The sequence below is a fragment of the Mytilus californianus genome, unplaced genomic scaffold (genome assembly GCF_021869535.1).
Source record: "Mytilus californianus isolate M0D057914Y unplaced genomic scaffold, xbMytCali1.0.p SCAF_10, whole genome shotgun sequence".
Classification (NCBI taxonomy): domain Eukaryota; kingdom Metazoa; phylum Mollusca; class Bivalvia; order Mytilida; family Mytilidae; genus Mytilus; species Mytilus californianus.
The window spans coordinates 50,643,326-50,666,486 of record NW_026262582.1 but is presented as its reverse complement, the minus strand read 5'-3'; the positions used below and the strand labels follow the sequence as shown (position 1 = coordinate 50,666,486).

Genomic DNA, 23,161 nt, shown 5'->3' with positions numbered 1-23,161 from the left:
GGAGTTCAGTATTTTTGTGATATTACTTTTTCATATTGAAGAGACGGGAGATATCAAAGGGTATTACTATATATCACATATAATCAGAGACACAAATGTTAGCATATCAGTAGTCACCTTTCAATACAATTTCCCCTATATCACATGGAATAAAATTGAATATAAAACAATCCCCCACTACAACCTTCTACATAACTAAATTTATCATTTGAATCTATTTAACGTCTTAAGAATACCTATTATGATTATATCTTAATATATCTTTATTGTTTTTAAACTAACTTTACACTCGAATCAACATTGTAGATTGTATCTCTTTCTGTGTGTTATTACAAAAAAAAATTGTTAAACTACTTCAATTTGTAATTGTATTATAACGACGGCTATTCATATATACCCCTATCCCATCTAATCGGTATTAATAAAACGCATTATACTATTGATTGCATCAACTGTAGAATATATTTTTGATGCATATTTGTATCTATTTAATCCAGTGAGAATCATTATAATGATAAAGCAATTGTGTATACGAAGAAAATAAAGAGTCAATTCTGACAAGATTATTAATAAAGGACACGATAGTGTGTTCGTGACATGCATTCCTATCGTTATCATATGTTTCCAAATATATGATAGAAATCATGTATATCGAGTCAGTATCATCATCATCAGCATCATCATCATCGTCATCGTCATCATCATCCTCATCATCATCATCATCAGCATCATCATCATCATCATCATCATCATCATTATCATCATCATCATCATCATTTTACCGTTTTAGTCGTCGTTGTTGTCGTCGTCCTTTCTTTATTTCCTTTCATTTTTATAGGTAAGGAATATTTGTGTTCTTTTTTTTTAATAGAAAATCATGCTCACATTCATTTTTTACTATTGCATATATTGTATTGCGGAGAGGACGTCATAAGAATGTTTTACTTGTGTCTGACGCATAAGTGCATATCTTACATTGCTGGTCTGAACTTTTAACGAAGTATTCATAAAGTATAATGTTAGTCCAGTTCAATTAGGGGTTACGTTCTTTAGCTATTCTAATTCTATGTATATAGATATTCTCATCGGTTGTTGACCTAAAAACGATGTGAAGACATGCATGTATAGTTAATCGTTAAAGACTAAATAATTCATGATGTTTATTATACGTTTAAAAATAAGATTATGATTTTTCTAAATCTCTAATACCATGTATAAAGCATTAAATTACCTTGACTTTTTACATTCCCATCTCTACAATTTTGCCAAAACTCACTTATTTGAACATGCGCATTGGGTATTAAAATGGTAGCTTGATGAGAAAATATTTTTGAAGAATTAACAAGGTAAAACTTAAATTTTCGGTAAACCAAATGAATTAGTTTAAGTTTTGTTGATTGTGCACATATGAATCCTTGTAAAGAATACATTTATGGTTTATTGCGTCTAATCACATCTTCACAATATGTTAATTATACAATGACTACTAATCAAAACAAATATGCATGTAGAGGCTTGTCATTTTATTTCAAAGTTGAAAAAGATCAATAATTGTAAATTGACCAATTTCTTTGGAAAGAGATTTCGATTAACTAGATGTATTTATTAGCTTAAGTTTTTTCGATTTTGTATATAATAATCATTGTTAAGGATACAGTATAGATTTATAGTGTCTAGTTATATCTCAACAAAGTGTTAAATATACAATGATTAATCAAAACACATATATAAGTAGATGCCTGTCGGTTGTTTTTAAAGTAGAAAATTAAAGTAACTGGGGATTGACAATTCGGGGAGGGGAACTGCTTCAGGAGATGATTATAGTTGAAAATTGGTCATAGACTGTATAATTTTGATTATGCACTGGTTTTTTTTAATAGATTGAACTAAACTTACCGACTCTGGAAAACCTTTAGTTCATCAATTCAAAATTAGATGAAGATTGTGTAAATCAATTAGAAGTCATTACCACTCATTTCAATCCAATGCCTCATTTTTTTTTAAAGCAATTAAGAAAAAAAAAATCATTACTACCAAGGCATATGTTGTGAAATAAATTTTCCGATTACCATGCATCGTCCGTCATGTTAATCTGTGTGATGTCAAAATAACCCATTAGCTCAAGATATATGTTTGAAACATGTTTTGTTAATAAAGCAATAGAACGCAACTGCAAAACATATATACCCGTCTTAGTACTAATCTATATTTGAATAGATGTTTTTAATGTTTATGTTTATGGCTAGTGTTGTATCAAATGAGTTGTAATAGTGTTTGCGTTGTTTTATATTTATTTGTAAATTATGGTAAATACTGCAAAAACATACACAAAGGCTAAATTTAGGTAGAGCCGATTGATTGGCTAAACGATACAATACGTTATATATGACATTTACATTTCTTTATTTAAATCATAATTGGTATATTTGTAAGGTCTGAATATTTTGAATAATCAGAATAGTTTGTGTTCAGAAAATATACAGGCAAAACTCAAACGTTTTAGGGGAAGTGCTAATCTTCCATATACTAGTATCACATTAACAGATAATATAAAAATTGAAGCCTAAAACCATCCTCTCATCATGATATGACGATGGTATCATAGACTCCCAACAGCTAAACATTTGATGATTTTTATAAAGACATTTATTTGATACTGTCATTATCAGTGCGTAATTAAAATTATTCACACTAATGTTAGTACAACAAATTTGGAAACATGACAAATTGAGGGTAGGACCGATCGAAATACATATCTTATGAACTGATCATTTTGTTTAAATTGAATGATTATTCCTATTGAGTGCTGTTAGTACTCTAAGAACAAATAGTTCAAGCAGATAATGATCTTTCGATTTGTTTTAAGATGGTACATAACACTACAGGGAAATAACTCTGTAAAAACCAGTTAAACGTTTAAATCACGGTGTATGTTAAGAACATATTAAGTTTCTCAATGATCAAAACTAGTGTTTGTCAAACTGCTATATAGCCTTTTCCGAGAAAGTGTGTGGTACAAGTTTTTGGAAATTTTTATATTTTTGTCAAAGGGCCAAAGTAAAAATTTGTCAAAATTTTAGGAAAATTAAACGAACCAAATTAATTTTAGTCAAGGTGTTTGGTACCACCTTAATATCCTTTTATTCCAATTATTATTCATTATCGTGTCGTCACTATCAATCGATCAGTTCAAGTATTATGCACATTCTCGTGGTTTACAACAGTTGTTTTTATGTCACTCAGTCCGTTCTGTCTTTCTTCTCGTTGTTTGTTTTCAAATTCTTATTCAACTTCAATCGTAAATGATTATTGAAAAGAGTGATCAAAATGTGCATATACTCCTTGGAAAGAAATACACACATATAGACGCAACAGTAAAGATACAAGTTCATTGGGATTTTTTCGTAACCATTTTAGAGAAAATAAATCCATTAAAACCTTTAGATATACAATTATAACTTCCTAACAATGAAGATGGTATTAAAATATTATCTTATGAAAAGTTGGAAGTCTGTGGAAAATAAATATCAAAACAAATTTGCATTCTTAATCCAGATTATAATGAATCCGAAATTAATTTATCAGATACACTTTTAGGAAAGATATTCAATGTATCAAACATATGTTACTTTCCATTACATTTGACATACTTTATTTCCTTATATTCATAATTGCTGTCTCCAAGTATTCCGTCTTCCTTATATTTAGTGTGAAACAGAGAATCATTTAACGGCGTACATGTGATGTATTTTGTCCAAAATTCAACATCATATTTACTTTGCCATGGTTTAATCCATTCTTTTCGTAAAAGCAGAAGGTCAAACCCACTGATTAACTGGAACAAGTAATTTTCTAGCTTAGATCGTCGATTTCTACATTTGCAATAAGAAATTATTTCCACTGCACCTTCTATCCTTATAATTTTTGGGTTATAAATAGTTATTATTTGTCAAATTTGTTTCATATCTAGCTGATGTGTCTAACTTTTTTGGTAAAAATTGGTTTCGTGATCTTTGTCTTTTTTCTCTAACCAGCTAAATTGTTAAGATTTTAATATACTTTATTTTGGAAAAGTACACAAAACAAACAATTCTATAATTTTTATTAAAACATTTGTAAAAATATATTAACGAGAGGTCTCCCAAAGAAAACGTAGAGAAAATTGTACTCGTAGAGGTTCATGTTGTTGATCTTCTTTTAGTCTTTTTCTTGCAGCCATTTAATTAATCTGCTTCCCTGAACTATTTGTATCTTAACTTTCTTTTTTCCCAAAACGCAGGAAAGAAAAAGATGATAAAAACGAAAACATAGATATAGGCCAACACAAAATTATGCACAATGTCAGCAGCTGACTACTGTAAGAGTGTACGTTAGACTTGTAAGTAAACCGATTAATCACGTGATTAAGGATTGAATATCGAAAACCAAAATCTTAAAATAGTGAATCGGATTGTTCTTTTCAGATAAATTTAACTTCAAATATTTGTTAATCGAAATCTGGAACAAAAAAAAAACATTTTTAAAAGAGTCGGCGTGGTCCTTTTGTACAAAGTCAATTGTTCAGTTTACTGATTTCAAGAGTAAGAGAATTCCCTCCTCTGTTTCAAAATATCAGCTTTTTAAACTGATACAAATTTTAATAATACATAAAGCGGAACAACACAAGTAGAAATCATTGCAGGTTCTTGTCTCAATTTAAAAAATAAAAAAAAAATAATCCATTGAACATTTTGTGGGTAACAATTTTCTCTAGATTTTGCTTACATCATAATTATATATAAAAAGATGTGGTATAAATGCTAATGAGACAAATCTTTATCCAAGTCATAACTTGTAAAAGTAAACCATTATAGGTCACATCGATTAACAAGCTACAAAGGGATCCAAAATGACTAGTGTAAAACCATTCAAACGGGAAAACCAACGGTCTTATCAATATAAAAAAGAGAAACAAAAACATTTATCAACCACATCAACAAACGACAACCACTGAACATCAAGTTTCTGACTAAGGACAGGTGCAAACAAATGCAGCGGGTTTAAACGTTTTGATAAGTACCAACCTTAAACCTTATCTGGAACAATAGTGTAACATCACAATATTAGAAAGACACACTATAAAATATCAATTGAAATGGCTTCACTCAATCATAAGACATATTAAAACAAACAAGTGAATATAAGAACCTTTTTTTATTTCAATAACATGAAAAAAATAACAAGGATATTAAAGGATTTGTTTAAAAGTTGTAAAACGAAAAGTATGGGTTTGCGGTCAACAATATCTGGATGAAACCACAGGATTCCGAATATCTAACAAAAAATCAAAAACAAGAATAGCAAACATCCTTATCAATAAAACAATTCAAATTCTCAAAACTGACTAGCAAAATGACTTATTGATGGCAGTTCATCGATTGTTTCTGTGTAAGGTTATTTTATAAATTTGATATTCTGAGAACATTTTAAACTTTAAATAGTGGATATCTGTATCTATATCAGTACGTTGTTGAACCTATACTGGCATTTATACACACGTGCAACGGTAAAGAGAGAGAGCGCCGTCGATCGATTGACGGTGCGCGAGAGCAGTTTTAAGATTTCAACTCTCGAGGCGCGCACTACTGTGTCTTTGTGGTGGTTCCACTGTTTTTTTTATGAAAAATAAATTTGAACATTGTAGTGTTTTGCAGTAATTTTTCTTCAGAACGTACGTTTTAAAATATTCGTCTGGGTCTATAGCAGGAATCAGCTCTTCAACCACTTGTTTGTAGATCTTGTAATTCCTGTTTTGCTAGCATGTTTGAAACGCAACCATCATCTTTGGATTTGCAGGCTATGAATCTTGCAGCTTGTTGATGTATTCTTTTAAGTTTGTTGATATGCATGTACTAAAAAAATCCTTTATTGTTTTAATATTAGTCGATATTTGTTTTGCCCAGTGGTGAAGGAAATATATAGTTCAACTCCTTGCCCCTTGGTCAGTATTGACGATAGGGTTGTTTAAAGACCATAGTTGTTAAAAGGTGTTTTATCTACAATATGTACAATCATAGACTATCTCCTTATTATTACACTCTAATATACTTAAGGTATTTAATTAGGTTTGCGATTTTTATACCTGTCGTATTTGCTAAATTATTTTATTTGCTTGGACCTTTAAAAAAAGACATATGAATCACTTCTCATAAATAGGTTTAATAAAAGATAGCAATATTACTCATAGGTAGTTAAAACATTGATTCAGCTTTAGAAAATATTTTATTCAGAATGAATCAGGTTTTGAACAACTTACTCAAAGAGTGATATTAGTATCAAATGATACTTAGAGACAAGCCACTCTAAATGGTTAATGGGAAAGAGCTATACACAAAGCAATCAAGAGTGATGAATCGTTATAAGTTCTTATAAATTAATTCTAGTATGAAATGATTATTAATAATACTTAGATAATAAGGAAAATCCGAACAACAAATTATTCAGTCATGTTCAGTACAGGTATTAAGGTTAATTTTAGAATGAGCCATTGCTGCAGACTCAGTACTGTTTAGATATTTCGTTTGAATTTAATTGGGTATCGTTCAGTATTTGTTTTTCTTCAGACAATTCAGTATGCTGTTGATGTGGATAGGTAAAAAACTAAACATTCTAAACATTGACTCATGTTCAGTTACTGAACAGATTTTAATTGATTTCAAGCGAGTTATCTGAATGATACCATGTCAATCGTGATAGCTAAGTCTGAAAATTTATTTAGCTACTCACAATGAATCAATAGATTATTCCTCTTTAATTTAAGAGCTGTTTAGTTCCAATTTCGTTTGCTGTTGAAGATAATGTTTTTTTCAGAGCCATTATATTCTCTTTTTTCCACAGTCATGTGATTTAACAGCTATGAGAGATGGACTACTTCTTGTTACAACGATATTCTTACAAAATGAACTATTCTTCAAATTTTCTCAAGCATCAAATTTACTAGAAATAAGTATGTAGCTATATCTTTGTATTATATACATATTTTTTTTTCAAGATTTTCCGTCATTTCTTATATTTCAATATGAAAAAAAGTCATACAAATTATATCATTCCTATAAACCAAGGCACTCATCGTAGATACATAGATAATTGTTTTGTATTCAAAAGACGCTCACCAGTGACACTCGAATGGAAAAGGTTAATACAGATCAAAGGAAGTACTAAGTTGAACATGTTGAAGGACATTGATGACCTAAATTCCGAAAAAAAATAACTAAATATCGATTAGTTAATTTATGCTGGGATCGAAAATCCAAAACAAACCAACATTGTTTTAGCATTAAAAAAAGTGGTTCACTTAAATTTTTTATATATATATTCAACTAGAATGCGAAACATATAACAACATTTGTATTGACAATATTTAAATGTGTTGATCAGATTTTGATGTGTACAACAAATGATAGTGTCAAATACCTTTAACCATGTTAAACTGGTAAGACAGTACGGAAGGAACATCACCGTCCATGTAAGGACAATTAACGATAGGGAAAGAAAACTCGTCCCTTTTGTAGTATAGTTTTATGTTTATATGTATAAACGTAGTTTCAACATGTTTTTTTAACAAATATTTTTCTTCAAGCATTTCCTGATATATAAATACCTATATGAATAAGTCGCCCAGGTCGCATCTTTAGGGACTCCTGTATTTAAACAGCTTTACTTGACCAGGGAAAAATCCAATGAGTTTAAACTATTTTCAACATGCTGATGAATCCCGTTTACCATGTTTACTTGCTTGTATTGGCTGGTTTACTACAATTTCTCTATCGTTATCTTGTAAGATTTTTTTTGTGTATGTTTATAGTACATTCATGTGTATTTGATGAAGAAAAAGTAGTTCGAAAAAAAAATATCAAGATTAAAATTTTAATGTTTCTTATACAAGAAAAATTTATTGAGTAGAGTTCCAAGTTTGAATGTTTTGTGTCCAATGTATCACATTTGTGTAAATTTTTCATATAGAACAGGTGTTTCCATAATGAACTTCACACACACAAGACACTGTGTTTATATTAGATAATGCCAATATTGCATATGCAAAAATGCCTAAAGAATTCTCTTACTAAAAAAAAGAACATATTGTGACCTACCGAATTATACTATTTACTGGGTTTGTAATAACATGAGCAACACGACGGGTGCCACACGTGGAGCAGGATCTGCTTACCCTTCCGGAGCACCTGAGATCACCCCCAGTTTTTGGTGGGGTTCGTGTTGCTAAGTCTTTAGTTTTCTATGTTGAGACTTTTGTGCTATTACTTGTTTGTTTGTTATTTTATTTTTTAGCCATGGCGTTGTCAGTTTATTTTCGATTTATGAGTTTGACTGTCCCTCTGGTATCTTTCGCCCCTCTTTTCTTGATGTTTGAAGACGTTTGAAGTTTAAAAGGATGTAAAAACGTCGACTGTGTCGGGACAGACGGACGAACGAACAGACATAGACCGAAAATTATGATGCCCCTAGGTGGGACATGAAAAACAAAAGGGTTTATATATAGGAGATAGATAAAATATCATGGAGTCCGTGTTATGGAGGTTGTAAGCGCCATCAATATGAATATGAAAGCTGCCCCATCTGGTGTTTTGATAGTAGGCAAAAATCATATAGGAGGAAGACTTTCTTATTTCGAAGGTATCCTACAATAAATTTCTAACTCAGTCTATCAAACTAGTCATTGTATCTTCAGTAGTTCAATACACCTTTGTTTTATCATACATCTTACATTTGCCTTTGTATACTTTGTTTGAAATTATCAGATATTGAACCAATAATTCTCACAAACAAGTACTGTGACGTTGTGTTTTTCTTTGTGAGTTTAAATAAGGAAATTTTTAATTGAAAATAATCTATTTTAAAACGCAGAATGAGTATTTATATAAAAAGGATTCTTGGTTTAGCCTTTTTCTTGAAATTGATAAGTTTTCTTAGTTTTTAAACAGCTTTACAAATTTTCAAAATATGTAATAGAAAGTTTTTTTATTCAAGCGCACCTGAAGAGACTTCTGTGTGCAAAACTCATCTTGTCACTATTGTATGAATTCGCGAGGTCACACCTTCTTTTTTACAATCACTGGGTCGATGTCTCTGCTGGTGGACATTTAGTCCCCGAGAATATCATCCGCCTAGTAGCAATATTGCATGAAGTTACAATGATCAAACAGAATACTGGTTCAGACGTCTTTCAGTATAAAAAGGTAAAACAACAAACATCGTCTTGATATAACAGGTGTCCCCTTATTACCAGACATGACAAATATCCCAATTATGACACATTCAGATTATCATACTAATGTCAATAGCAAGAATGTATGTAAATGACTCTAGACAACACTGTCGCATTTCAAAATACGGAGTCTATGGCTGCAAAACCTGTGTAGTTTTAATAACAGATGCCCAATATACATGCACTAGCAATTTAAAGTCTTATTTTACCAGAAGTTATGATGATCAAAATTGTAAATCAACATTTGCTAATTGCATCTGTACGAAAACCACTAACAATCAATAAATTTTACTATTTCAACACGTAAAGAAGTACTTAAAAGATATATAAAAATTAAAAATAAAAAGATTCATTGATCATGTGTACAAAATAAGAAGAACATTATGCGTAATAATAGTGGTACTAGTATTGTTTCCATAATGGAATTTGATGCGACTGTCATACAAGTGGGAGGTTTAGCTAGCTATAAAACCAGGTTCAATCCACTATTTTCTACATAAGAAAATACCTGTACCAAGTCAGGAATATGACAGTTTTTATCCCTTCGTTTGATGTGTTTGTTTTTTTGATTTTGCCATTTGATTGGGGACTTTCCTTTTTGAATTTTCCTCGGAGTTCAGTATTTTGGTAATTTTACTTTTTTCCATTAAAATAATCATATTTGATTTTTTTTACAGGTCATTCTGTATGTTTGAAATGGATGATCAAGGACGAACAATTATTTTTAATTTGTAAAGTTTCACATCCTTTCCTGCCTGTAGTAATTTACAAAAACCATATTCAGCAAGCACGTTGTGTTATAATTCATGAACCAGTCTGTACCAACTCTACATCGTTTATAAAATCAACAAACGAAACAGTTTATACGATAACCAAATTTGATCCAGAAATAGTTAATGGTAATTGGAGTTGCTCTCATGGATCTGGAGGAAAAAATCCTAAAGACAGTGTTCAAGTCAATATTTTGTGTAAGGTCGTCGAGTGAATCTTATAATCGTCTATCTACCTATAAACCTATAATACAAGGTTTCTACACTCTACGAGGTTGTTTTTTTCAGATCTCCATTGTTCTATGTGCACAGACCAATTGGGTTATAATGTCTGAGGCCGTGTTCACATTGACCTAAACTTGGTGGTGTGTTAGTGTAATTCACACGTAAACTAAACACAATTACGTTCCCATTGACAAAACTCAATGTTTACATGTAGTTTAAATCATGTTTAATCTACATGCAGTCGATAGTCAATGTAGGCCTTGTGTGGGTTTAGTGTACACAAAACTAGGTATTAAGAAAGTAAATTTTACTATGTATATTTAAAAAAAGAAATGTTTTTTTTTAATAAAATTGACAGAATTAATTGTCTAAACATAATGTATTGCTTTGTTATAAAAACAAACTTTAGGTAGATTTATTAACCCCTTATCTAGACTCAAAGCATCATCATTACCAAAAACATTTTTCATTTGAAAATGTCTTCTCGACTCGACTGGATGTACACAGAAATATTTGCCACTGGTCTTTACTCAATCAACGACTGATTTTATCTGGATTCAGAATAATTTTTTTGTCATCTACTTCACCAGAATTTTTTTTATCAAACTGGGGATCAGAATATTTTCAAGGAAAAAACCATACCCCCCCTCCTTTTTGAAGTCAAATGGTCATTCCCTAACTGCTAGAAAAGTTGTCGAAGAAATTTGAATTCGATTTTATGTAATGAACATATAAATGACATATAGTTTACAAGTGTGAATTAATCTTATGTACAGGTAATTAAACCAGGTGTATAGATGTGAACAAATTTAATGTGAAACCAGTGTACATAACATTAAACTAATTTTAAACATGTTTACTGTACATGGCGTTTGGTGTGAACACGGCCTTATTCATCTAGTTAGTGCATGAAGTGCAGAGAACACTTTTTTTTAAATGTTGTCTCTTTACTATTTCTTATGTATTTTTAATGTTCAATGATTGTTATTAAGAATATATTTGCAGTACTATGATTAAATCAAATGAATGACGCGACGATGCGTTTTAAATCAACAAATGTTATGCCGTAAAATAGATTTAAACATAAAAAAGAAGCAAAAGACAAAAAGTTTATGATGTAGATTAAGTACTCACTGTCTCATATTTCAACTATTGTATGACAAGGAAGACATTTGAAAAGCAGTTTACTATCTTAACTTGAAATTTTCATCAAGTTATTTTATCGATAAAATATATGTCAACTTATAATGCATAAATTGATATTTACGAGCATTTACTAATATTTGTCACGGATAGAAGATAAAAAAAACCAGTTAACTCAACAAAAAAAAATGATCAGGACACGATTCCACAATGAATAGAACAGTTAACAGACAGACAACAAACATCCGCCAAAATCTAACATAATTAACCCTACTATTTACAGGGAATTCATGCATGTGCCGTACAAGTGTTAAATAATTCCTCCTCAATTTACAGAATCCGTTTTGATACTTAAATCATACAATTAATATATGCTTACATCAGGAAAACATTTTAAAGAAATGACTTAACAAGTTCTATAATGCAACCATTATTGCATGATTATTGTTAGAAGCGTTGGAATAAATGTTAACGATTATATGATTTCAAAGTGCCGACCTATTTCGTCAAAAAGTTTCAAGTTTAAGTAATTACTGAGAGAGTTTTAATAAGCAGATCAGTTAGCAGGAAAAAACTAAACTAAACACATTACTTCGAAACAACCAAAAATATACTTGAATAAATTGCGACTTAAAACTCTTGTTCTACTGTTACCGTTTAGCCTCTGTTAAAGATCAGAACCCATATGTGTTAAGTCGTATTAATATCGTTTTGTGACAATCTTTAATACTATCGCCAACAACATTACATGGACACCCTTATAATAGATGGCGTATCTAATTACCTTACTGTATCGAAATTTGTGAAAACATTTTGAAGTTTAAGTAGTTTGGTTTTGTTAAATCTTTATAATTTTTTGTGCATAGACTTGCACACCAATATGTGTCTTTTCCCTTGCACTGGCGGTGTCTTGTTTTAGTTGTTTGTTTAGTTTCTGACTTGTATCGCGGTATTTTCCTAAAAGAGTAACATTTTTGTAATGATAAAAGATAAGTAAACATTTAACAACCGAATAGTTTTATTCAACCAGTAGTTACAAGTTACTAGCACAAGTGAACATTATCTTTATGTTAATGTACGTTCTCTAGGGAGCCTACTTTGATTTACAGAAATGAATATCATAATTTCCATGTCTGAATAGTACCAATTATAAAATGTTGGATTTCAATCAATTTACCTCTTTTCAGGTGACGACTTTTCGCAAGTCTATGCTGAAGTCCTTGCTTCTCTGTTCGGTGCTATTGTCATAGCAAGCATAACTAAGAAATGTCTAAAGATTATAAAGAAACCTGAAGGTAATCAATATCCATGTCATATAATTTGATGTATTGTTAAAATGCTAATACACTGTACATGTTCTATTTTCGCAAATTTATTAATGTTATGTAATGAAATGAATAAAATATTAAAAGTTATTGAAACCAAAGACATAGCAAGCATAGTTACCTATTATTAACCATTGACAACAGAAGACGACACAATACAAATTTAACGATAAATACTATCATTTCAATATTCAGATGATGAATCTAGTCTGATTTGAAATATATGTGCCTTTCCAAGTAGGGTATTTCACTTAGTAGCTGAGCATGTACAAATTATAAAACTGTTTTTTTGGAAAATCGTTACAAATAATTAACTCAAAATAAAACATGTTTATGTGATTATTCTCTAGCTTATAGATATTGACGTAGACAGAAAAAGGGTATTACAATATTGATTCATTCATATAAAATACTGAATACTTTTAAGTAAGTTGTTTTTATATATCCTGTTTTTTTAGAAAGAATCTCATTCATCGCTTATGTTTATAATTTTCATATGTTTCACCAACAATGATGCCAAGTACAGAAGAACTCAGAATATTTGATTTAAGTTATGTTAAAACGATAAAAAAACGACTACCGTTGAATGAAACCGGCAGATATGACTAACTTAAACTACTTGGTTGTCAATAATTGCCTATTAATATTAACATGTAACTAAACATGGCCTGTAATCTCCTCGCTAAGAAATGCATTTAAGATGATATGAATATTTTTTTAAATTTTTTTTTCAATAGGATATTAGCTACTTTTTGGAATTTTGGATCCTCTTTGTACTTGTTTGGCTTTATAACTATTTTGATATGAGCGTCACAGATGAGTCTTATGTAGACGAAACGCGCGTCTTGCGTACTAAATTATAATCCTGGTACCTTTGATAACTATTGAACAACCAAAAAGTAGATTGCTTGTTTCAAACTTAATGTCGCCGCGATATAGCCTTGTTGTGCTAATGTGGCGTGAAGCAACCAACAATCAATCAATCAATCAAACTTAATGACAATCATAGTTAGCTAAGTTTAGACTCTTTGGTTTACTATTCATCAAAATAAGCTAAAATATGGCTAAATTAAAAATTATTGGTTTAAATGTCGATAATTTAAACTCATTCGTATCTGTATCTATGCCACTTTTAATTTGAACCTTAACTGGAGATGGATTGCACATGTACTAAGCATGTTATGCTATTAAAAACATAGAAAGACAACAATAAAATGTGAGCTTAGGCAAATAGAAAAAAAAACACTTTCGCTGACTGATTAGACCCATATCAACAAAATTCCACGTATGCAAGTAAAACAATGATCAGCTTTTGGATTTTTGACATCAAACAGACATAGAAAATGTTCGTTATACAAATGCTTGTGCTATGTATTCATATTAGGTCATCTGTTGTATTGGGTAAAAAGATCGATGCATATGACCATCTATTATCGGGGGTTATTTAGTTGGTGTCTGACAAATAAATTCGAAATGCTGATACATAAAACTTGGTTATCATGAATTTGAGAGCTAATGCTAATTTAACAATTCACAACTGTTCACAACAGTTCTCTATTTTACAATACCTCTGTTATTGTGATGAGTATTCATAGTTGATATTTCACCGTGTAATTGATAGTACTCCTTTTTCACTTTCAATATTCTAGATGATAATTTGCAAGGTAGTTTAGTTTTTTTCAAATACAACACGAAATATTCATTATTCTATATACTTGAAACATATAAAGATAGAATAGACTTCTTGTGACAAAATATTCATTTTGAAATTTACCAAATAAACCAGGAAAAGAATACAGATTGTTAACCTTAATATAAAAACAGTTTCTGAGTATTTGGAACCACTCAATGCATCATTTTTCAAGTAAATACCAAAATATAAGAAACTATGTTCTTAATTAAATGTACTATGCATTAATCAAGTGTTTCTAGATCTATTCCAGTTTCGTATCACTTCTTTTCAATAAAACGATTTTAGTTTTAAACATAAGTAAATGGAAATTAAATCATTCGTATATTCTTTAAAACATATCTTAACAAGGTTTATTGTAATTTTTGAATTTCATGAATAAACAATATAAGCATCAGCATACACATACACATACACATAATACATAAGATTAAATATATCATATGAATGATACTATTGATTTTATAATTCGATTTGGACGTAACCATTGTAACCAAAATATAAATTCATGTTTCATTTTGCCTGTGAATAAACTCATCATAGATTTTAGATCAAGGTTTAAAATTGAATACCTTTGAGGATAGAATTAATGATTTAAAAAAGTGCGTGCCTCACATTCGACCTAGATGACCATGATCATGATATTCAATTAAAAGCATTAGTAATGATTAGTAGTTGGTGGCCGATTAAGTGAACATATACTTCCCTTAAGGATCAGCTCTTCTGACTTCTGAGCTTTATTTTCATACCTTTACACATGATTACAGATATAATGTTTTCAGAATTCCGTTTGCCATTACTGTTTTGCAATGACATTTCGCAAAGTCAAAATAGTAAGCTCATACCCCAAAGAGTAGTTTGGACGACCATCTATTATAAACGATTTGGCAAGGGATGCAAGATATCGAGACTGTTTATATTTCGGAAGGTGTTATTATTTTTTCATACAGTTAATGAAGGGACAACTATGCGCCGTGACGAAGACGAAGAAGGAATTCGGTTTTGTGCAACAATTTGTAAAACTGAATACAGTGCTAAACAGATACTAGGTAATGTGAATTAATAATCATTGATAAATAATTCATGATTTTGTTTTAAGCTCAAGTGCATTTTATCTTATTTGGTGACCTCAATACTCTTCGAAACCTTCAAATTCGTAATGTTTGCATTTGGACCGAGAACACAGTTATTTCATAGCGCATTTCTTTTAGACAATCAATTCAAATTAAAAAAATCGCACCTGCTTTATCTCAAAAAGATTTTTACAGTGTAGTGTACTACTATTGGGACAAATAATATAAAAATTATAGAAACTTATACCAGCTCTAACTCAAAATATTGACAATTCTGTGTTAAGGGGGTCTAAAATTCAGTTTGACAGCTTCAGACGTACTAATTTCGGACCTTTTTTAACTGGACCAAATCACTACTTAACAAAGATTCAGCACCCAAATTTTTTCAACATGTAATGTCATCCCCTTACTCAATATGTCATGCATTAAATATCAAGAAATAAATTGGGAAAGTGTATAAAAAAATGCAAGTTATACACTGTTTACACTAGGGACTATATTCGAAGACAACGAAAACCAAAGGACGATAACTGTGTCCTTGGACCATTTTAAATTGTTAAAAACAAGACTACTTTTTTTTGAATCAGGAATCGAACTGGAAATTTTGTGATTTATAGTTAAGTTTTGTAGACTAGTATACTTTAACGTTTTAACCAGGCATTAAATTTGTTATCAAATTAAATATCTCTCTCGGATTATTGGGCTCCTAACATTTAATATAAGGAAAATCTTTAAAAAATGAGACAGAAGGTACCTAAGGGATAGTCAATATTTTAATGAAAAAAAGTTTTGCAAGTCATGGCACACGACAGAAACTGAAATTGCTCCACAAGGGGCACCCGAAATGTTGATCATTGCAAATACATATTCGACGATAAGGCTGATTTGAAAAAGTGATAATCACATCTGTTGTTTTCTTTTTCAGAAAATGATGCAGTGCGATATGTTTAAAATATCTGTCCTCATCTTTTACATGTATATTATGTGATTAGAAATCTTGATTCTACACAAATGAAAATATTCAAACGTTATCAATAGTTATCAAAGGTACCAGGATTATAATTTAATACACCAGACGCGCGTTTCGTCTTCCTAAGACTCATCAGTGACGCTCAGATCTAAATAGTTATAAAGCCAAACCAGTACAAAGTTGAAGAGCATTGAGGACCCCAAATTCCAAAAAGTTGTGCCAAATACGGCTAAGGTAATCTATTACTGGGATAAAAAAATCCTTAGATTTACGAAAAATTTAAAGTTTTGTCAACAGGAAATTTACTAAAATGACCATATGTTGTGATGTTATACTATTGTTTCAGAACAGGGAGAAGGTTTGGTACCATTAAAACGTTTAATCCCGCTGCAAATGTTTGCACCTGTCCTAAGTCAGGAATCTGATGTACAGTAGTTGTCGTCTGTTTATGTAGTTCATACGTGTTTCTCGTTTTTATATAGATTAGACCGTTGGGTTTCCCGTTTGAATGGTTTTACACTACTAATTAATTTTTGGGTCCCTTTATAGCTTGCTGTTCGGTGTGAGCCAATGCTCCGTGTTGAAGGCCGTACCTTGACCTATAATGGTTTACTTTTATAAATTGTTACTTGGATGGAGAGTTGTCTCATTGGCACTCATACCACATCTTCCTATATCTATATAATTGATATTCATGTCAACACCGAAGTGCTGATTACTGGGCTGGTGATACCCTCGGGGACGAAACGTCCACCAGCAGTGGCATCGACCGAGTGGTATAAATAGTTATCAACTCTTACTTTGTCAAACGATTCAAAGTAAATCATTTCCTTTCTATTGATTATGATATTTCAGGCATAATATATATAATATAATTACCGACAATCGGTTTCGGTTGATTAATCATTCTACACGAGTATATGAATACTTTATGTGTAAAACACATCCTCGTTTTTTTAATTTTGACTTATTGGACACTTATCGCCGGTACAACGGCGGAATATAACAGTTGTCCTAAGTGGAGCAATAAGTAAGCTACTTTATGAGCATCCTAGATAATAGGTTATCGTTGGATATTTGTTGCTAAGTCTTTAGGTTCCTGTAGATTGCATCGTAGAATATTGTTTACTTTTCGTCGTGTTTTCAATTTCTGACAGTGTGTTTCTTAAAAGGATGAAATTGTTTAAATGTCCATTCTATCTACCGAATCTGTTACCATATTTCTCTATTGAAGCCGTATGTTGTAAAATTTAAATTAGATTTCATATGTGACATGTAAAGATTTCTTTAGATTAAATGTTGAGTTTCACTATTAAACATTTCAGAGATAATATATATGAGACACCAAATTGAAAAGTTTCCTAAAACAATTTTAGCATTAGCATGAAATTTATTTATCTTTACAATCAAATTAACAATATAGAAATAAATAAAAAGAATAAAAAAATATTTTTCGAACGCACATCATTATGGAGTCTGTCATGTAGGTATCTTAAATATTTGATGGCACTCTTTTGTATTTTGTATGCATTTGATTGATTGTAATATGTAAGATTTTGGTTTACTTTTACAGTTACGTTAAAATCACTTTGGGACCTATGATCAAGAAATGATAAGATTTAATTTCTGAACGTGTATGGATGTTATATCACTGAAAAGAACATGCATCATATGTATTTGATTTTCATTCACTAACACTTTGCTGGACATATGTTTTGTTTATAAAAAGCAATTACATTCGTCTTGATGAATTTTGAGTTAATAAGAAACAGCTTCTCCTTAACAAACATTTACAAAAACGTAGCTGTAGCCATTGATTACTACGAATGTATTTGTTTTTTTCAATGATTATTTATTCCATGTTGCTGGTTACAACACGATGAATTTAATGCAATGTGATTAACCAATTGATAATTCTGCAAGACCGTTGTTGATTCTCCTAGAAAGCTTAATTTTTCGTTATACATTAAAAAGAAGGCTAACATGTGTCTTGTCTTTCCGAATTCTCCGAATTGACACGTAAAAATTAGAAACGAGGTATATGAGACAGCTGAAATAACTCAACCGACATTTAGAGGTCAACATTCAACTAAACACAGAGGTATATATACAATATGTCAAGTCCTTAGTTATCATGTCATCTATAACAATTATAAACAAATTCAGCTGAACCAATCACATATTTGTTGAACCATCAACCAACTATCCCATAACAACCTTACTTGTTATAAATATACCATATTCCGCATACAATAATTCTAATCCAAAATTTGGAAATGAATTTAAAGTAGCATATACAAATTTTCAAACCAGTCATAACTTTATACACTTTTTTTCTGTAGATCTATCTAATACTACCCTTACTATCTGAAATACAACTTTGTTTATGATTTTTCAAAATCATTTATCGTATCAATGTTACATACATACAACGGAAGATTGAACATTTTAATCGAATGTAGCGAACTAAATCACAAGTATTTCATTATTTGTTTCAGGTATCAAGGTTACAATATGTGGACTGCTGCTAATGGGGTTATTTGCAATGGTTATATTTTTTGCTGAACAACAGTGTTTTATAGGTATGTGTTACAAAACAAAACAGATAAAAGAAGAATAGATCGCAATGATATATCATTAATAATTAATTATTTTGGCGTTGCTAACAGTCATGTTTTTTCAGACCCTTGATGACGCTTTTACACTTGAATCAGTTGGATGTGTACTGATTGCTAATTTGTTCTGAAAAATATTATTCATGTTTCAGGATAACTAGCTTTGAACAAGCATTCTTTTATTACACGTGTCCTCACATAAGTGCTTTTGTGCCTTTCATCTGTTTATGAGTTTTCTTTATCGTCGACTCGACCTGATTGTTCTAGTATTTTCTAACTTATTATATCATTTTGTTCCAATGGGTTTCTTTCGAACCAATGTTTTGTTCTAGTAGGTTATGTTTGCGTATACACATATTTGACTCCGCCATTTTACTCTGTTACGACCAGCAATCACATTTTTTATCCAACTAAAGACAACACACATTGATAGATGTAATAATTAAGTATTATTTTATTTTACAAGAAATACTACACAAATAGAAATATCAAATGACAATAGCAATACCAAATGACAATAGAAATGTCCACCTAACTGTAAAAATATCTGAATGTCTGATTAAAGTCTTTTCTGAATCCGAAATTATTCTCTTAACTGTTACGGAATCAAAACGAAACATGAATATGTCCAATAAGTTCACAAACTAGTACAATGCTGTTAATGTAAATAAATCCAACAACCTCAGAGATCTTCCGAGAATATTTCTTTATTTCTTATTAGTGTCTGTATTTAAATTACCACGTCAAACACATTAGACGATCGAAAAACAACTGTCATATTTCCGACTTAGTACATGCATTTCCTTATAAAGAAAATGGTCGAAGGCTCTTGTTTTATAGCTAGCCAAACCTCTCACTTGTATGACAGTCGTATAAAATTTCATTATATTGACAACAATTTGTGAACAAACAGACATAAATATCAGTACAGCAGTCAACATTGAATTATATTCTTCATCACTTTAAAAACAAATAAATATATCAACAAAGAAAAATAAAATGGCTTATAAACATGATAAACAAAACACAAAAGCAAAAATGAAAGACAAGAATACAACAAATGACCAGAGCATTACAAAACATTGTTGCATAAGTACCAAGCCATGTCAAAAGGATATTTTAAAAAAATAATATAAACAAATAAAGCTAATCACTAACACAAAGAAAAATAAAAGAACAATTCAACACGTATTTTGGCTGTTCGACAATGTCAGTATATAGTATCTACTTGAAAAATATTTTTTGTTTTTGTTTTTAAAACTTTACGTAAAGAGACACGAAAAGAAAGAGACACAACAGAACAAATACAAAAAATACAGATCAGCACACTTCATGGAATATAAAAGTGCAGATGACAAAAGCTTAACTAACATATCACCTAAATCTCAAGAACGGCATCCGATATTTTACTACGATAATCTGATATCCATTCGATTATGCGGCGATGTAATAATATAGTATACTGTGTATTCATTTTGTTTTTGTGGGTACTAATGTTCGTGAATTGAGGAAATAATGTGTTTTCGTCGATATTTGATTTCGTGGTTTTACTATAGTCTTCATACAAGCCTATAGAAAATTGGTACTTAGTTTAACATTTAAATTCGTGGTTCACCTTTAACCACGAAATCTACGAAAAATTGGTATCCAACGAATAGTAATGAATCCACAGTATATACATTTAAAAAAAAAAAATTTTATAATAAGAATATATATTCAAACACTTTAACTTTATTTAGAAAACTTGAGCATAAAACGTAGTGTGTGTATTGGAAGTGGATTGGTTGTTGGTTTTACAATTTGTGTCATTTGTATGACTATGCGTAAAGGTATGTGTTTATTTAACATAAGCCCTAGTCTGTATTGAAATAGATATTTATTTTGGCACAATCATTTCTTATATATGATTTGAAAAAGTCAGTCCTACTAACATCAAAAACTTGAAAACAAGGTGTTTTGGATATCATTTGAAATAAAGAGCTCCTCTTCCATCTTCATAAATGATATAAAACAAAAGCAAACAGACTTGACAAAATATCAGTCATGTTATATTTATTTCTATAATGGTAACACTTATAGAAACTTTCAGATCATAAAGTTTAAGGCAGTTACGTTAGTTGTCCTCTTTTGCGTTTAACAACCGTCAACCATAAATCATGCTTTATAAGTTGTTTGCATTTAGTTGAATTTTTTCTCCGGTTGAATTGCAAACATTCAAAATAAGAATGTCTAATAATCTAAATCTTTTGGTTAATATTAAGTCTTTTCGAACAAGCGTTTCTACAACAATATTAACAAAAGGTGAGTCATGCTTGGATAGAAGTGATAATATGTGTATTGCAGAAATATGTATGATTATATTGTGTTAAAACAAGATATACAATATATGTTGCATTAAAGTTGTCCTCCCTTGTAAATTTATAATAATAATAAGCTGATAAGACTCGTTTCTTTTTTCATGTTTTATACCTGCAGGTGACAGAATCAAGACCTGCACTGATACCACGAATGGAGAAGGGGTCCCGCTCCAAATGTTGAAGAATAGACGGAATTCATTATAGAATAATTGTTTGTGGATGTGACACATCTTCTGATTAGCTGAACATTTTTTTACTATCAGCTCATAGACATACTTTAATCATGTGATCATGACATCTTCAACGTTTTTGTCATGATGGACACCTTTAAAACGGAAATTTGATTCAAATGATATGTTTTTTTTATTTAAAACTCGCATAATCATAACGTAATAATCATTTTCTTTTATCTATTTAATATGTATACTTAGATAACAGTTTTCACATTTGAAAAAAAAACTGCATTGATTTTCAAAAATTTTGAAACGTCTTTATTATGACCTGAAGTCTACTGAATATAATAATACATTTTATTTCAATACGAAACAATAAATATATTATTATATTCAGTAGACTTCATACCATAATCAAGACGTTTCGAAAAACTAGAAAATCAATGCATTTTTTTTTCTAGTTTTTACTTCATATCAAAGTACAAAGTCTTTCAAATCGTTCTTTTTTTTTTGCTGAAAAGACTCAAAAATACAGTCATTATACTGATTTCTGATATTTAACACTGGTCACCTATTGGATGTTAGCTCCTCTGATTGAAAATTACAAGCATTTTAAAAGAATGCAATCAATTTATAGTATAAAGATAACGGAACTTGAAAAGTAGAAAAAAATAACAGGTGCGTGTACTTGGTCTTGGTATATTGAAGACCCATTGGTGGCCTTCGGCTGTTGTATGCTCTTTGGTCGGGTTGTTGTCTCTTTGACATATTCCCCATTTCCATTTTCAATTTTATATCATTAGTTAATAGTTTGGTGGTAATGATTTTCTAAAGATTTGTCTTACTTTTAATATTGACACTCTTTTTTCCTTTGAACAACTATAAAAAAAAAATAACAAGAATTTCAAACATTGCTTATTCAACCAACTGTAATAAATGTATGCGAAGAACAGACGGTGTTAGCGGGCAAAATGTTTATTTGCACAACATGAATAAAACAAGAGGATTCCGAATATCTGACAAAAGAAATCAGAAACGAGAGTAGCGAACATCCTTATGTGCTATGCCTGCAATACTGTGTATTGTGTGTTTTCAATGTATTCTTTGTTTTTGCATCAATCTATAATACAACAGATTGTGTCGGGTAAAATATTTTGTGTAGATTCTTGCTCTCATTCGCAATCAGCGTCAAAGGTCATGTTCTTATGCGTTTGCTATATAACGAATTAACCGTCTGAATCTTAAAATAGACAGTCTGGATCAGAGTTGTTTTTACTTTTCAACTATTTTGTTATTGTTCAAGACCATACGGTGATCTCTATACGTTAAATTATATGTCATTTTGTCTCTAGTGAAGGGTTTTCTCATTGGCAATAAAACCGCATTTTCCGTTTGTTCTTATAATTTGGGGCATCCAGTAGTATTCAAAGGCTCTAAAAAAATAATTGTTGTGTTCTAATAAATAATAATATCATTTACTGAATAGTATAAACATACGCTTAACTGGTCTTAATTGCCTACCAGGGAATGGTCTGAAAACCGAACTCACCAGATGTAA

General features: G+C 30.5%; 1 protein-coding gene across 1 annotated transcript; it reads left to right on the top strand.

The window, feature by feature from the left end:
• The first annotated feature begins 1,290 nt into the window (after window positions 1-1,290).
• Window positions 1,291-21,818, top strand: LOC127718819 (uncharacterized). Its single transcript, XM_052224894.1, has 8 exons — window positions 1,291-1,346; window positions 6,877-6,985; window positions 9,940-10,230; window positions 12,588-12,695; window positions 15,366-15,464; window positions 18,957-19,040; window positions 20,813-20,902; window positions 21,549-21,818. Exons 2-8 carry the CDS (start codon window positions 6,895-6,897, stop codon window positions 21,632-21,634), a joined length of 849 nt encoding a protein of 282 aa, XP_052080854.1. The 5' UTR covers window positions 1,291-1,346; window positions 6,877-6,894; the 3' UTR covers window positions 21,635-21,818.
• Window positions 21,819-23,161: the final 1,343 nt, after the last annotated feature.